The sequence below is a fragment of the Anastrepha ludens genome, chromosome 5 (genome assembly GCF_028408465.1).
Source record: "Anastrepha ludens isolate Willacy chromosome 5, idAnaLude1.1, whole genome shotgun sequence".
NCBI classification, from domain to species: domain Eukaryota; kingdom Metazoa; phylum Arthropoda; class Insecta; order Diptera; family Tephritidae; genus Anastrepha; species Anastrepha ludens.
In genome coordinates this window covers 50,755,946-50,774,379 of record NC_071501.1, presented here as the reverse complement: position 1 = coordinate 50,774,379, position 18,434 = coordinate 50,755,946, and the positions used below count along the sequence as shown (strand labels likewise).

The 18,434-nt window shown below is 37.3% G+C and overlaps 1 protein-coding gene across 1 annotated transcript; it reads right to left on the bottom strand.

Annotated features, from left to right (window-relative positions):
- Positions 1 to 11,403: 11,403 nt before the first annotated feature.
- LOC128864318 (angiopoietin-1-like) lies at positions 11,404 to 16,593 on the bottom strand. Its single transcript, XM_054103928.1, has 5 exons — positions 16,337 to 16,593; positions 14,137 to 14,220; positions 13,711 to 13,794; positions 11,734 to 12,288; positions 11,404 to 11,660 (listed from the first exon to the last, which is right to left on the bottom strand). Exons 1-5 carry the CDS (start codon positions 16,558 to 16,560, stop codon positions 11,603 to 11,605), a joined length of 1,005 nt encoding a protein of 334 aa, XP_053959903.1. The 5' UTR covers positions 16,561 to 16,593; the 3' UTR covers positions 11,404 to 11,602.
- Between the last annotated feature and the right edge of the window lie 1,841 nt (positions 16,594 to 18,434).

Below are 18,434 nucleotides of genomic sequence, written 5' to 3'. Positions count from 1 at the left end.
CTGTATATCAGATGACACGCCCGCTATATATCGGGGCTAATGCACTCAAGGAGGTTATTCCTTTTTAAGGCATGCATTTTTTTCATTCTACTTATGTATGTATTGGGTACCTGGTCTCAAAGGCATTATGGGGAACGAAATAGTAGATGAGATAGCAAAAAGCGCTGTTAGACTACCTTTTGAACAAGAGAACGACATACCAAAACTGCTAAATACAATTTACAATGAAATGGACGACTACATGAAAAGGCGAGTGGAAGCTAGGTGAACTAATATGATCACATGCAAAACAGCAAAAGTTATGTGTAGAACTAACGACAAAAAACTGACTCAATTCGTACTTACGCTCTCGCGAAAGGACTGCAGAACTACACTGTGGAACAAATTCAGGTTAGCAAAAATTAGGTCCATTCTGAGAGTGGCGGGTGAAAATAGAGGCGAAATTAGAAGACACGTATCGCGCCGTTATTTTATGTTAGCTCGAATTTTTTTTTAATCGGCCTTCGAAGTTTGCAGTCAAATGCCGATTTTCAGTATATTGTTTCATAAGTACCACACAAATTTTCGAAATCAATTTTTTCAAAAATTGTAATTATTGCGCAGGTCTCTAGCAATAATTTGGCTTTTACAGATTGAAAAAATATCAATTAGTCGACGAGTTATAGCCAAAAAACCATATAAACAATTTTGCTCCGATTTCTATTTTCACCCGCCACTCTCAGAATGGACCTAATTTTTGCTAACCTGAATTTGTTCCACAGTGCTATCATAGGTATGCTAACTGGTCATAATCTATTGGCTGCACATGGGTAGAAGATAGGGATTGCTAACGCGGACAAATGCAGGAAATGCAGAGAGGATGATGAGGAAACTTTAGTGCACCTTCTGTGCGTTTGTCCGGCATTATTAAAAACGCGTTTAAAATGCCTGGAAGCCCCATTGTTTGAGGCTCTGGAGGACGTCTCAAAAGCGGATCTCCCAGCTCTGCTTACATTCGCCAAAAGCGCTGACATCCGACATGATGTATACGTTCGGTATTCATAGAGGTTGGTCTCCATCTGGTATCGCTAGGGACCAAAAGGTCTATGTGTGGATTATTGCCAACCAGGCTAACCTAACCTAACCTATGTATGCATACCTTGCAGGCATAGAGACCCAAAAAACCTAGTTTGAAAATTACAAAGTTCTTTAAATTCACCAAAATTAGATCATTAAAATTGGGCACGTGTGTTCAAACTGATTTTAATTGATGCTTAGATGATATTACATAGTTGTTTTGTATAACTAAACCTAAATGAAGGCTTCTCTGCATTTCTTCCTTCACAAATTGGAGGAGAAGCTTGGCCTAAACAGCTTCCAAGAGAGTCTTATTACTTCGGCGCTCAACTCTTCACTGTTGCTCATGCACCAGTGATCTAATGAAGAGAACCCAACTTTGGCGATCTGGCAAGCCATTGAATGCATTTATTCGACACATTCATAATGAAACTTTAAAAATACATATTCGGGTAGGTCATAACTTTGATCACCACGTCGAGTTTAGTAATTTAAAAATTTTAAGATTTATGAGACTCCAGCACGACAACTCTCTATAACAAAAACATACCAGCATTTGGCTGCATGTGGATGAGTATTTAGTTGCATGAATGTGGATATATATATATATGTGTGTGTGGTACTCGTATGTACATATGTATGGTATACGCACGCATTGCATTCATTCTTTCAATGTGAACATTCACTTCCAGTCAAATCTGAAATTGCCATCATAGCAAAAAGCATCGTCAACGTTTTACCTTTACCGTGCAACCAATTATCGTCGCATTACTTTGCGTTATTATGAAATATTTGTCAATAATGTCTATCAAATAAAAATAAATAATTTTTTATATGAATGCTCGTTGAAAATATTGACAGATTTTTCCATTGAAGTATACCAGTTTTTGCGTTGGCACCGACGCTATGTGACTCATTTTGTTTGACTGCTCATTTTTATTAATTTTAAAACCGTTTAAATGCAATAAATAAATATTTAATCAGCTATGCTGTACTCTAATTAACTAGTGAATATAAAATTAAGATTCGATTCGTATGGCCGGTAAAAATACAAATTTAATATCTACTCATACAACTGTAAGCTGTCAATGTCAACAAGTTTTGGCGGATCAATTAGAGGACGAAAATATCTTGTTTTTTTACAAATATATTCCTAGTTGAAGCAAATATTTTCGAGTAAATTAAAAAAAAAAAAAAAATAGTTTATTAATGTAATTCTTTGTAATTATTTTGACGAAGTACTTCAAGTTAATAAATTAAATTAAGGAAATGTGTCTAAGGGTTAATCTAACGGGGTGCAGTGGAATGCAGTGGAGATTATGGGTATGTAGCTACAAGTGCGCAACTACAGGGTTTAGCACTCGAAGTGTAACGAATTAAAAATACCCTAAATTTAGTGTGGAACATTTTTTATTTTATTTATTATTATACAAACTGAAAGTAGTGCAGCATCGGAGGCTCTCCGGTGGATTTGGAAAATTAATAGGAGTATGAATAAGTTCGTGCGGTTTTTTTTCGAAATTTGAAACTTTATTGACGTAAAATGGTTACAAATTTAATATTCAAAATATTGTCCATCGCTTACTACTACTTTTTCCCATCTTTCTGGCAATTCACGGATTCCCTTTGTGAAAAATTCGGTCGGTTTTGCCGCAATCCACGAATCGATCCATTTTTTGACTTCATCGTAATTACGGAAGTGCTGGTCAGCCAGGCCATGTTGCATCGATCGGAAGAGATAGTAATCGGATGGCGCAAGGTCTGGACTATACGGCGGGTGGGGTAGGACATCCCATTTGAGCGTTTCTAAGTATGTTTTGACCACTTGTGCAACATGTGGCCGAGCATTGTCATGTTGCAAAATAACTTTGTCGTGTCTATCGGCGTATTGCGGCCGTTTTTCTCGCAGTGCTCGGCTCAAACGCATCAATTGTCGTCGGTAGACATCCCCCGTAATCGTTTCATTCGGTTTCAGTAGCTCATAATACACAACACCCAGCTGGTCCCACCAGATACACAGCATAACCTTCAGGCCATGAATATTCTGCGCCGACGTCGATGTTGAAGCATGGCCAGGGTATCCATACGTTGCCCGACGTTTTGGATTGTCGTAATGGACCCACTTTTCATCGCCAGTCACAATTCGATGCAAAAAACCCTTTCTTTTGTGCCGTTGAAGCAGTTGTTCGCATGCCATAAAACGGCGTTCAACGTCTCTTGGCTTCAATTCATACGGCACCCAATGGCCTACCTTTCGGATCATTCCCATGGCTTTTAAACGTTTGGAAATGGTTGATTGATCAACTCCCAAAGTTTTTGCAACCTCTTCTTGCGTTTGAGCCGGATCTTGATCGAGCAATTCCTCCAATTCGGTATCCATGAACTTTGGCGGCGCACCCTCGCGTTCTTCGTCTTCCAAGCCAAAATCACCACTTTTAAAGCGTGCAAACCACTTCTGGCACGTTCGCTCAGATAGAGCATGCTCACCATAAACTTCCACCAAGATACGATGACTTTCGGCTGCTTTTTTCTTCATATTAAAATAATGAAGAAGAATTCCCCGCAAAAACACATTATTTGGCACGAAATTCGACATTTTCAAGTGTGGTAAAAATATTGTTGTTTACGCTTCAAATAAAAAACTTATACTGACGTTTGTGCCTTACGACAGTAGCTCTCCAATGAATGTTTGGAAATGTGGATCGATGGAATAATAATCAAGTTACGCCATCTGTTGTAAAACCGCACGAACTTATAAATAGACCTATTACTTTTATTCAATTCAAAGTAAAAAATTTGTGCAAATAATACAAAATTAAGAATCAATTTACTTTTGCTCGATATGACCATCTTTTGCCTTGACTGTGGCCTTGAGACGGTCCAGAAACGAATCGCAAGCTGCTCGAATGTGTCTTGCAGGTGTTTTGGCCCGCTCACGGACTGATGAAATAAAAAGAATAATGCATCGGACTCGCGTCTGGTGAATTTGAGAGCCATTGTGTGGACGTTATGAAGTTCGGAACATTGTTTTTTAGCTATTCTCAGCTTTGTGAGACGATGCCGAGTCCTGCTGAAACGTCCATGGTCTGCCACCAAAATATTTGTCTGTCCACGGCTTCAAAGGAACTTCCAGAATACTTTTCCGATAATATTTCGCATTTACCTTGACGCCAGGCTCGATGAAACCGATTGGAGAGCGCCCATCTGCGGTTGCAGCAGACCAAACCATTACCTATGGCGGGTGCTGCTTTCTGGTGGCCAATCGATCGTCAGATTCTCGTATGAACGGTCTGTCAAATAAACCTTATCGTTCTCGGAGTATACGAATTCCTCAATTTGAGACATTTTCTCATCAGAAAACATAATGTTGGGAAATTGATCGCTTTCGGCCAAGCGAAGCAACTCTTTCGCTTTCTCAAGTCTGACTTATTGCTGCTTTGGTGTGAGATCATGCGCCTTTTGGATCTTGTAAGGTTTGCCTTTGAGATCATTTTTCTGTATGAGGTGGATGCTACGGTCAGATATTTTCAGTTCTCTCGCCATTTGATTTTCACTTCGTCGGGAATTTCGCACAAGTCGCTTTTCCCTTCTTGAACCATTTCACGTGACGTTGCAGTCTTTTGATGACCACCTCCATGACGTTTCGCGATGCTATCAATATCATTGTAACGAGTAATGGTGCGATAAACAAAAACTTTATTATTTATATTTAAGGTGCTCGAGTTCACGAACAATCGCTGGTTGTGATTTTCCAGCCAAATATAATACAATCACAAATGAAAGTATGAATTCCTAATTAGAACGACCGAAAGACGCATATAAATATTTCTTTATAAGTGTCAGTGATTTTTAAACTATTTCGCCTCACAAACCCTGATACCGTGTAAGCTTTCAAAATAATATGACTTATATGTCTAATAAATGGCAAGTTTCTCGAAGAAATAACGCCAAAATCTTTAACTTCATGTTTAATGTCAATGTTGTAAGCCCTAAGGTTTGGAATACGCGACTTTAAGATACTTTTTGAAGCCCATAGTTCCAGTTCCTCAATGCGGCACCTGGTTTCAAAATTTTGGAAAATAGTTTTAAATCATCAGCATAGAACAAAAATGTCGCGAATCGAAAGCAGCACTCATGTCATTTATAAACAAAATAAATAATAGCGGTCCTAGTACATATTAGCCTTTCACACAATACGCTCGCTAGAACCTTATAGGCGATATTTAGAAGACTAATCCCTTGATAATTCGGCCGCCGTAGCCGAATGGGTTGGTGGCTGACTACCATTTGGAATTCAGAGAGAACGTAGGTTCAAATCTCGGTGAAAGACCAAAAAAAAAAAAGTGTTTTCTTATAGCGGGCGCCTCTCGGCAAGCAATGCCAAACTTCCAAATGTATTTCTGCCATGAAAAAGCTCTTCATAAAAAATATTTGCCGTTCGGAGTCGGCTTGTAGGTGTGTAGGTCCCTCCATTTGTGGAACAACATCAAGACGCACACCACAAATATGAGGAAAAGCTCGGCCAAACACCTAAAAGGGGTGTACGCGCCAATCATATATATTGTATATAATTCCTCGATAATTGGCACAGACAATATCCGATGAAGTGCGTTTGAAAGAAAGATTCTGCGGAAGATTTTTGGACCTTTGCACGTTGGCGACGGCGAGTATCGCAGGCGATGGAACGATGAGCTCTATAAGCTTTACGACGATATAGACATAACGCAGTGAATAAAGATCCAGCAGCTACCTTGGCTGGGTCATGTTGTCCGTATGGATAAAAACGCTCCGCCTCTGTAAATATTCGGTGCGGTACCAGCTGGTGGTAGCAGAGGAAGAGGAAGCCCTCGTCTGCGTTGGAAAGATCAGGTGGAGAAGGACTTGGCTTCACTTGGTGTGCCCAAGTGGGCCCGATTAGCCCGAGAAAGAAACGACTGGTGCGCTCTGTTAAACTCGGCCAAAATCGCGTAAGTGGTTATCGCGCCAATTAAGAAAAAGTACATACCTATACTCCCTTGAGGAACGCCAGAAGAGACGTTTGGTTACCGCCTACATGCATCGAAGTGACTGCAATATATTTATACTTTTTTTTTAAGCCTACCTTATTTCTTGCTTTAGGACGTAGCTCCATATATTTATCTACTTGTGCGTATGTACATATGTATAAATTCAAATGTTTATGGCCATCTGATAGCTGACAGTCTCACAATTATAGCCGGCACCTGCTGTCAATTTTTCTCGATTTAAATAAATGTTTCTAAGTTACGAGTATAAGGCGGCATTGTTATGCTCAAGCATTCGCTTTTCACAAAGTACCTATGTACTTGTGTGTATGTATATGTGGCAGTTGTATGCAGTGAGAGCTCAGTTGTCGTCCCAACACCATTTGCACCAAATTGTGATTCCACTACATTCACACTTCGTTAACTGATGAAGCTCCAATCGCAATAAAAAACCATTGCATTGCATTACTACGAATTTTTTATAGACTTTTGTTGCATTTAAAGACTGAACCGTGTCTCATAGTTTATTGGCAAATGCATTCAGGCACCGAAGACAGCTAAAGCAAAGTGTAGCAGTAGATTGCAGAAGTAAGTGCAGGTAGTTGAAGGGTAATTAAACTCAAGGCTCCCATATGAATCTACATTTGTATCGATAAACATATGCATGAATTAATATTTATACATCTGTAGGTATGTAAGTGCTTGCATACAAAATATCTACCTGTTTCTTTACAGCGATATTAATAGATCAAGTTTACACGCTTGCGTTCCACTAAAAGCGCACAGTGGCATGTCTTCATATTTTTTTTTTGTTTTTTGTAAAAACTAAAGGAGTGCTCCTAGCGTAATGAAATTTTGTATGCATGCTTACAATATTCTAAAAACAGGGTATTCGCTGGCAAAATTAATAATTAAAAGCTGAATTAAAAAAAAAAAATTGCTACTGAAAAAGTTTATTTCCATAACTATTACAAATAAGCCAAACGCGAATTTTATTTTATTTTCAATTATTTCCTTTAAATGTTGACCGCTACGTCGGATACACTCTTGGAAACTGACCTCCGTGCACTCACTGAAGAAGACATGCCATTAACCTCACGAATGATATTTTCTTCTAGTGGTCGCTGAATTTCTTTCATAGATTTTATCTTTGAGGTATCACCACAGAAAAAAGTTCATAGCGGTAAGATTAGACGACCTGGGTTGCCGGGAAATATCACCGAAATGGGTTATAAGTTTGTTAGGGAAGAAATCCCCCAGAATCGGCATGGTATTTTTGGTCGTGTACGATGTGATGCCATTGTGCTGAAGCCAAGGGTGTGTACTCATTATTGGCAACAAATAATCGTCAGGCATGCGTCGAGAGACGCCGACCACAAAAATTACCTGCCCTCGACCATTTCCAAAAAAAAAAGTAGAGAAAAAAATAAAAGATGGTCCAATTACTTCACTGCTTTACCATGCACACCAAACCGCCACTTTGGGACTATTAAGTGGCTGTTGGTGTGGACTCTGTCCTTTAGGTAACCAATAAGTGAAATTTCGTTTAACTACACTCCCATTTAAATAGAAATTTCGCTTAACTACACTTCCATTTAAATAAAAATGAGCTCCATCAGTTCAAGAGTCGGTGTTCATCGTAGGAAATCATCATGGTCTCGCAGAAATTTGTATACAATTATAATCATTTAAGCGCTTGTATGGTTTGAAGTTTGAAGGGGTGAAATCAATCAATCCTTCTTCAATATTTTATGATCAAGAGTTTTTGAAAGTCCCAGGGCAGCCGCAAACTTGTAGCAACGAGTTCAATATTTTCATTTGTTCGCAATGCCCGGTTGCGCCCCAGCCGTGTGCTGTTTGCCAACCGAACTTGTTGCTCCTAACATTCGCATCCCTGAATGAATCAAATTTTCACTGGCGCATCATATAAACGTCGAATATTGTAGCGTGAACAAAATTTACATCTAAACGGAGACAGTTGCACACGAATCATTGACCTTGAAATACCCTTCGATTGCTTCCCTCATCCATTGCGACATCGTGACTAAATAACCCACGCGAATAACGAAACCAACGCGGCCTCCTCCCCACTCATACGCTCAGCGGTTAGGGAGAAACTTTAAATTTAAAATCTAATTCTGCCATCGGACACCCTCTACATATTTTAATTATTGGCCAAATTGGGTGGTGGGTGACTACCCGGTCCCCGGGTTCTTCGAATCTCCTGACATGGAATACGAAATAATAGAAAAGGTTGTTTCTAACAGTGATCGCCCCTCGGCAGGCAATAGCAAACCTCCGAGTGTATTTCTGCCATGAAAAAATCTCTCATCATAAGAAGACCGAACCGACGTATTTTTTGTGTTTTTTTTCATGAAAAATTGCGATCGCTGTTTTGTAATGTCATTTTAAAGGTTTGGGGTTTGGAGGGAAAAAATGTGTTGTGGATTTTACTGCATCGTTCGATTTTTGAAATTTAATGGTCGAAACTTGTATTTTTTGCCACCAAAGTGCCACTGTGCGCCGTTGAAGTACTTGTTGGCGATGTCATGCGCCTTCGCTATTTCTGTTGCATGAAGGATGTGTAGTCACGCATTTAAATGTGGCATTACACATGTTTCCATATGCTTAGAATGGGTGGGTGAGGTAGTAGACGGTAGTTCATTACCAAAGTCAATGTTGCCCACGTTGCCGTGGTAGACTGTGCATATCGTAATCGATTAACCTTCTAATGAGTAAGTTTTTAATTTTTGGAAAATAAATATATTTGTTAAATTATAACCCATTTATCCAGTTAATAACATTAAAAAATACTTTCTTAATTTTACGTTATTGTTCAGCTGAAATAAAATGTGTCGTTTCTGTATGACTTTGCTTATTCGTTGCAATGTAATTCATATAGAAATGCAAAATGATTAATCGAATATTGATTTTGAATAACTTTTTTACTAATTAAAAATAAATGACTTAGGGTGTTGTAAATTCATTGATTTTATGTTTGTGTAGTGCAGCTGTCTATATATGTCTAAATATGAGGAGCCAGACTTTTTGTACAACGGGCAGAGCAGAATAAAACTTTGAAGAAATGTTTCCCAACTCAACTTTTTTAGTTCGAGATTCAGCATGATTTAAAGTGGTTAGTACCCACGACGTTTTGCATACAGCATTTCAGCGGACAGCCATACTTTTGAAATTGTCAGGGAATTCATAAATCTTGGCGCCGATGTCAAAACAATAAACGATGTCAGCCTGGATATAAGCCGACGAATCACACTTGCTAACAGGTGTTACAATGGTCTCAGTCAGCAAATGTTTAGCAGAGACTTCTCTCGCCCGACAAAACTAACACTCTACAAGACGCTCATCTTACCCGTGCTGCTCAATGGCGCTGAAGCATGGGTTGTGTCGCAGACTGATGCAGCCGCTCTCGGGGTATTCGAAAGAAAGATACTTCGGAAAATCTTCGGTCTTCTTTGTGTTGGCGATAATTACTACCACGGAATAAACCACGAGCTGTATGAGCTCTACGACGATGTGGATAATAACATAGCTAAGGACATCAATATTCAACGCTGGCGTCGGCTGGGCAGCGACGAGCATATGAATGCAGAAGCTTGATCAGCCAAAGAAGGTGTTAAGATGACAAGTTAATGGACAATGACGTAGGGGAGACCATACCTCCGATGGTAGGACCAAATCATACCTTGGCTTGGTGTAACAAATTGGAGAAGGCGCGCGCAAAACAGATATGCCTTTCGAGACTTGTTTGCAGTCGGCATTATTGCGGTAAGGGGTTGTGATCCTTGAGCAGACCATATATCATATAAAAGTAAATAAGTAAGTAGCTCCCACATTTAAATACAATGGACACTTCATGGAGGTTTAAAGAAGATTTAATCATCATAATCATACTCGTATCGTAATGGCAACAAAGATTACACGCAATTTGAAATATTAATTCTATTAATATACTTAAGGCAATGGCCAGTTGTCTCACCACTTTAAAATAGTTTCTCCAATCCTAAGAACGCCATAACTATATTGTTAAAGATAATGGACATTTTCTTCTGTGGATCCTGAAATAAGATATCTGACCATTGGTTAGAGTGTTTCCAGTTTGGGTCGAGCTTCCTTAGACGCGCAAGCAAATGTAGCACTCCCTACTTCCGGCTCCAAAGTCACAAGAGAAAATGGTTAAATATTTCACACAGTTAAGATTGGCAAAATCCAATCAACCAATCTTGTAAAGCGTTTTTCAGTAAGGGCGCTTCAACTTTTTTTTTGAATAAAACACAAACGGTTTGACTTTTTTAACTAATTTTTTTTTTATTATCGAGTTTGAACATATACATTTAAGTATGAAATTCGATTTCTTTTGCATGACCACCGCGTGCACGTTTTACGAAGTCCAATCGTTGAACCCAATTTTCGACCACTCTTTTGCATAAATCGGCTGAAATTCCAGCAATTTCGCGTTCAATATTGGCTCTGAGCTCACAAATCGTCCCCGGCTTGTTACTGTAGACCAATGACTTCACATAACCCCAAAGAAAATAGTCTAGAGGCGCCAAATCACACGAGCGCGGCGGCCATTCGACCGGTCCATTTCTGGAAATAATGCGCTCATCGAACTTACTCTTCAACAAATCAATTGTAGCGTGTGCTGTGTGGCTTGTGGACCCGTCCTGTTGAAACCACATGTCGTCTAAGTCCATACCATTCAATTGCGGCCAAAAATAATCGTTTATCATGTCGCGGTATCGATTTCCATTCACAGTAACGTGGCGATCGTTCTCGTCAACGAAAAAATATGGGCCAATTACGCCGCCGGCATGTAAACCGCACCAAAGAGTGATTTTTTCGGGATCCAACGGTGCCTCATGAATCACGTGTGGATTGCTTTCTGCCCAGTAACGCATATATTGCTTGTTGACAAAGCCATTGAGCCAAAAGTGAGCTTCATCACTGAAGATGATTTTTTGGAAAAAATCTGGATTAAAGTAGCAGCAACAGAACAATTATTTTCATAAAAAATTTGCACGATTTGCAATCGTTGCTCAAGTGTGTAGCGTTCCATGATGAAATGTATACTAATGAAGTTTACAAATGACAAGCGAAAAATAAAAAATAGTGCGTCGTTCGCCCTCCCTATCGGAAAAAAGTTGAAGCGCACCTATTGAAAAACGCCTTATATACACATCCACATATTCATTTTAACTATGGAACTTCGTTAATTAAAATTTGCTGTGGTCCAGTTACCCTTCAAAAATACTTATGTTTACAAAGAAGTGAATTACAAACATGTATTAAAAGTAAAGAAATTCCTATTTTCGGTAGAGTAAAAAGTTCTCAATGTATTTTCAATTTATTTCAATAATCAAATGAACAAACACCAAATACGAAACTTTACGGGAGCTTTTTTATGAAGCGTAACGTCTTATTTAAATTATCGTTCCGTATCCCATCCACCAAAGACATATGCGTACAGTAATCCATACCTTTTATTCCACCTAAAAAATAATTTTCTCATATTGTGGTTTTCTCTAATGGTTGTCGGAATGTCTCGGCCGAATTGCCAAGTAAAAGTAATAAGAAAATTGACTGCAACAACAATAAACAAAAAATGTTAAAAAAATATGCCTTAATAAAATTATAAAACTATAACTGGACTTACCGCCTCAATGCGTCCATAGCACAAAAGTAATTATACCACCAGCCCCGTCTTTGCTTTATTGCACAGTGCCCATCGGTAGAAAACCCAAAGTCTTTTATATATGAAAAATAATATACACCCGGATCTCCTCTGCCATTTTCCAAAACATCTACAGCATACTTGGACCTCTCACCTCTGATGGAAAACTTATCATAGTAAAAGAATCGCTCCGACTCAAAATCAACACCAACTAATAAAGCGTGGGGTGAAGTCTTTGTCATGACATGCAAGCGATCTAATCCAATAAAATAATCATTGTTCGCGTTTCCAAAGCCAGCTTGATATTCAGACCAGTTTTTTTCCAAGGTACCATTATCGCTGTGTTCATTTCGTAGTACTACGGTCCACGGATAGCAATCTTCTGGGTCTTCTGGTAAACACTTAGTCAGGCAATATACATTGAACGGCCGAAAGCCCGATAAATGTAATTCGTATATGCCATCCTTATATCGAACGCCATTCTTCACCTTCGCCTCCGTACAATCACGTATGGCGGTTAGCTTGCGCTCAGCTTTCCTAAAATACTCGTACATGCATTAGCACATAATAAATATTATATTGAAATTAATGAAATAAAAATGTATACATAAATTACTTTGAGGAAAATTTCCTAACGAACTGGAAGTTATTTTTTTTTCATTTGTTCCAAATGTCCTGAATGGGTTCTATTCAATGTATAGCAATCCTAGAGATTATCAAAAAGTATGAATTGATTAGAGATAAACTAAAAACGCTATGTTTGAACCCCACAAAACTCCTTCTCTTTATTACAGTTATAAGACAATCTTTGGCAGAACTGGGGATTAATACCAAAAGTAATATAAGCAAGCAAATTTTGTTCTTCAAAGGCAGTAAACATTATCCAGTTAGCTCCTATTGAGATCTTCACCGGAAAGAAGTGTCAATGCGGAGAACTGGACCCATCAGGATCATAAATAATATCCAAAAGATAGACATATCCAAATACTATATGTGTCCATAAAGAACTCATCTCTATATTGGCTGGTACAAGGTGGATCACAGTGCTAGAATAGGATTTATTCCGAAGAAGGAAACCAATGTGAGATCAAGCTAGCATTTTCCATGCAGCAATACTAGGTAATTGCCTTAAATCAATTTAGAAAGGGCATGCATAGAAATTAAAGATTTATACATTCTGAATTCAGGCAACACTATTAGTAATATCATCACTGTAATCGAATCCGAGGTAGTAGGAAAAGGTAAAATGAAATTATATTTAGTGTACCTTTCGATGAGCACCGAAGAGAGATGAGAATGAGAGAGCGAATGAATTGACTAATGCTGAAAACAGTGACCGACGTACGTAATCCCTTACCGTAGCCCCTAACAAGCACAAAACTGAGCAAAACTCATCCCGTAGAGAATAACTGCGTTCTTTTAGTTACATATTAACACAATACATCGGTTTGTGTGTGTATGTGTTTGGTTGTATCTACACAATGTTGCCATTGATACTTTTGCCTACACACATTTTCACACATCCACGTTATTAGTTACAATTTTTCATTGTTTAATAAACCAAAGCCAAAAACCATCAAATGCAAATAGTTCATTTATCTATAATTAACATTATTCAACAGTGTTTTTAAGTTATTTTAATACAAATTATAATTTTTCTAAGTTTATTTTGTAAATGATTTCGAAATGTACTGCTTAGCAACACTGTGTGGTGAGAGAGCAATCAGCTGACAGGGTTCTACGAGAATTTTCAAAAATCGTGAAATAAAATCTACGATACTACGGAAAGAAGTAATTTTTCATTTACATGGGCTTCTCATTAGTTTATTCGTAACAGCTGGCAGGGTACTGCGTTTACGTCGGTCACTGTTTCCAGCATAAGGCGGTTGCTTGCGGTCCTAGTTGCCTATTTTATATGCTCTAAAAAATGTTCACTAAAGCAATTCGCGCCATACTTACTGTTGTTCCATAACCGCGGTAGACTGCAATTTTCTCTCGAGTTCCGCTAAACGCTTCCCATTTATTTCCATAAGAGTTTGTTCACTAAAAGAAAAACCGAAAGATATAAAATTAATGACGAAACCATTTTAATATTCAGAAATTCAAATTTGTTTCTTTAATTTAAATTCAAGAAAAATTTTGAATGAGTCACAAAAAATGAGAAAAACAATTCATGAATAATAAATGTACCCACGTGAACACTTAAAAAATTTCGACTGTTCTGGTGAGAATTATTCGGTACGCATAACAGAATGCCTTTAAGTGTTTTCGTTTTTTTTTAATTTATGCTTTCAAGCTGAATGAGCTTGATATTCTTACATGCCCGTTTAATATGCCAATTAAAACATTTTCTTTACATTTTCCAAAAAATTTTTTCATACTCACTCTTGTTGAAGATTCGCAGTTGACTGCAATTTGCTCTCTAGTTCCGCTAAGCGCTTCTCATATTTTTCCATAACAATTTGGACTCTAAAAACACAAAGAGACAATGTTGATGTCAAAACTATTCTAAATCGAGTTTCATTTTACAATTCGAATTAAACACAATTTTTGAATGCGACTACATTATCCGGTAGTTAACATAGGCAAGTATGTAACGGATCACCAATTTACGAATAATAAATACGAGATTTGTTAAAAAAGTAAGGTGAATTTTTAAATTTCGCGGACTACGTACATTCGAATTTCGATGATTATTTTTTTATGTTGGTGCACTCGTCTCGAAGATATGTTCACGGTTTTAGCAATAGCATGTTTAGTTAGGTTGTAAGAGGCATAAATAAGACAAGTGCCTTGCGTGTTCGGCGATTTTTTGCTATCGACTCTTGGTTCTCCTGGACTCTTCCATTGGGACGATTGGGCTTTGGTTTCGAGGTCATAACCATATATGACCCATGATTCGTCACCAGTTATGACCCTTTTAAGCAAATCTGGATCAAAGTTGACGTCATTCAACCATTCCTGAATTCAGGAATTTTAGAACGAACTTCCCTGCCACACGCTTCATGCCCAACATTTCAGATTGCATGGCATGAGCCAACCGATATGCAGACATCCTCAGCAACTTTTCTAATTGTGATTCGATGATTCTCTATAACAGTTTTATTCACTTTCTCAATATTTTCATAGGTTGTTGATGTGCTGGGGTGTCTAGGGCGAGTGTCGTCATTCCATCTTCTCGACCTTCTGCGTATAGCTTGTACCACTTGTAAACATTTTTTTGACTCAGAGTACTCTCACCGCATGCCAATCTCAATATTTCATTTGCTTTTGGGCACCTAATTCTATTTTTTTACGCAAAATTTGATACGAGTTCTTTGATCCATTTTTTTTCGATAGCAGAAAATCGCAGAACACGTAAAGCACTTGTCTTATTTATTCCTCTCACAAACAAACTAAACATGAATTTGCTAAAATCGTGAACATATTTTCGAGACGAGTGTACCTACATAAAAAAAATAATCATCGAAATTCGAATGTTCGTAGTCCGCGAAATTTAAAAATTCACCTTATTTTTTGCACAAACTTCGTATGCCCGCGTGTAGGCTTAAAGAAAACAATTATTCTTCTTCTTTTTTTTTTCTTGAGGAATGCTGCAGGGCCATGATAAACGACTTCTTACTGTTGGAATTGAATGAATGGGGCTTGGAAGAAAATGTATCTATTATTTTCGCGTAACATTTTTTGTGCAAATAGTTTAAAACTGTTTTATGGCCGATCTTTAGCTCCTGAGCGATGCTACGACTACTAATATGCCGGTCACCTTTGGTTATTTCTGTAAATTTTTCGACATTTCCTTTAACATCAAAAATGCCTTAACGGAATCGACGAAACAAAAAGTGCAAGTAGTTGGCTGTTATAGTATCGGTACCATAAACATCATTCACAATTTTAGCGTCCTGGCTTGCATTTTCACCTTTTTCAAAGAAAACCTGTAAAATATACCGAATTTTCTTTGTTGACTTCGATTGTTAACACCCTGTAACTTACAACTGAATGGACAAAAATAAAGCAGCAAATGTACTTTTTTAGTGTGAAATGTCACTTGAACAACGAATATAAACTTTAAAGTGTTTCATCGATATTTTATGAGATATCGATCACTACAGCCATTTACCGAGAAAATAATGGATTTCTTTTTCCTCAAACTAATATTTCGATATCATAATCCGTAGACTGAATGCCATTTAGTTGTAAAATTTCCAACTCAACTTTTCGATTCACTTATATTTGCCGATCTCTGTCGGATATTATAATGACCGAAAATATACGAAATTTTTAAAAGTTTTCGAAATCACAAATAGTCACAAATCAACCAGTGCCGGAAGTTCTTCTGTTCTTGAGCGAAATCAATAGCTTTCAAGTGCAAAACACTGTTCAAAAAGAATCTCTAGTTGAAAGGCCCTTATGATACACTAAGTAAGCATTTTTGAGTTCTGAGATAAACGCTGCAGTCCAACTGTGTTAGAATCACATAGAATACTCAACCCTTCTACTTCAATATTTTAACACCAAAATGCTTAGTATCCGCAGCTTTAATAATATCACCAATACTTATGTAATATTTGTTAAAAGGTTAACTAACCTTTGTAGCGCATCCTCCGTGTCTTTTTGCTGTCTTCGAATTGTTTCGACGGATTTTATTAAAGCTTCTATTTCATTTCCTGCATCTAAGTAAATTATTAAAGGAGGATCCAAACATCCTTCATCTTTAGAAGACTCCTCGTTTACCTCGACAGCGCCAATATTATTCGTGAGCCACAGGAGAAATACTTCAAAGTAGCACAGGCGCAGAATTTGTTTGTTCATTTCACAGCGTCCTCGGGTATCAGACTGTATGCATAGTCTTGTCAACTACGAATGAGAAGAAATGCGAATTCTTGGCATTGAAAATTCTCTTATCAGCAGGAAATTTGGAATTCTGGTGCAGTTTGCGATGACCTTATTGTTATTTATGAACAAAATATTTTTTGTTTTTTGTAAAGTGAATGCACTGAAAGTTCTAAGAATACATTTTGTATTGCGACATAAAAAATATATATGTATGTATGTATGTGTAATGTAAAATATGCATGGACAAAAAGATGTAAAAAGGTTTTAGTAAATAATGGCCCGCAAATTAACTGTTTTATATAACAACATGATTATTTTTGTGGTAAATTAGAAAATTTGAAAAAAGAAAAACGGGCCTTCTCAACATTTGGGTATTTTTGGACTACGACACTCTTGCAGAAAATGAGCCCTATGATATTTCAAAACAGTAGTAATTCTGAGAAGTCCAGTTACAAATTAATTCGACTTACTTGATGCGACTAGCATTTTTTCAACAGAATTTAGTGTGAGAAATGGGTTATGCTAACTTATATGGTATACCAAAATGCTCAGAATGATGAGGAGGTCGAGGGTTGCCTTCTACATATTGCGCTCAATAATGGAAACAGTAAAATATTAATGAAAATAGCTTTACTGTTTTACATTCTCCTTGGAAGTCAATACACTTCTGCATTCACTTGCCCCAATTTTCTAAGCACTTTGCCATTCAGAAGTGTATACCAGTAAAAGGAGCTGTTTGAAGGCTTCAGCAGTTGCTTCAGGCTTTGAAAAATGTTAGCCTTGCATTTTATTTTTAATTTTCGGGGGAAAAAGTTATTGGGTGGCAAATTAGGGCTGTAAGATCGTTGACCCTTTAATTGAAGATTTTGAGTACTCAAAAACTCTCTTGTGTGAGCCGATATATGAGAGCTCGTATTGAGTTAGTGAAGAATGGTTCTTCTTCGGGGGTTGATGTCATGAATGCTCCGAAAAGTTCAGGTAAATAAATCGTTGTGTAGCACTCTGAATGAGGAATGAAAGTGGATTTAAAAAAAGCGACGAAGAGGTTAGCCGCTTCATTAGCAGAATTCCCGCTTTTATCATTGAAAAATAACGCAGATGGAATGCTAGAACACGTTTTTTAGATTTTATGAAACTCCAAATGTTTTTCTGAAATTTATTTTTTTATTCGCCCTTTTTTGTATTTATGTACTGATATATATAATATATGGACTCGAATTATGTAGATACATATATAGCTTAATTATCGCAATTATGTTTTAACGCTATTCTGACTTCTATTCGATAAAAGAGCGTTAACCCATTCAATTTTTCCTACATATATCAATCATTTTGTCACATTGCCAATGTGTGTTGTTTTGACATTTAACCAGATCTTCTGTTGTTTGATATGACTTTGGTACAAGCTTCTTTACACGCTTGTTTCAACCAAATCGAGAGTGTCGTGCAACATTTTTGTCATTCGATATTTTTTTTTCTTCTCTTTTCGCCAAATTACCAATTAAGCTGAGAAACACGCAACCAAAACAAATAATAGGCGCTACAGCTTTTATTTTTTTTTTCAATGGAAATCACAGATTCAACAACTTTTAGTGTTTGATTTCCCGATTAAGATGAAATCACAAAGTAACTAAATTTATTATCCCTCTTCTCTTTTTTATTAATGAGTAAATTTAAGATAAAAAATAAATTAACGTAAAGCTAATGATTGAAATCAAATGTAAAAAGCAATGATTAAGCACTTTCAAAAAAAATTAATTAAAATTTTTTTTCTTCTTGAACTGCCTATCAGTTGATGAATGCTGCGGTCACATTTATTAATTTAAGTAGAAATATTCACTCGTATTACA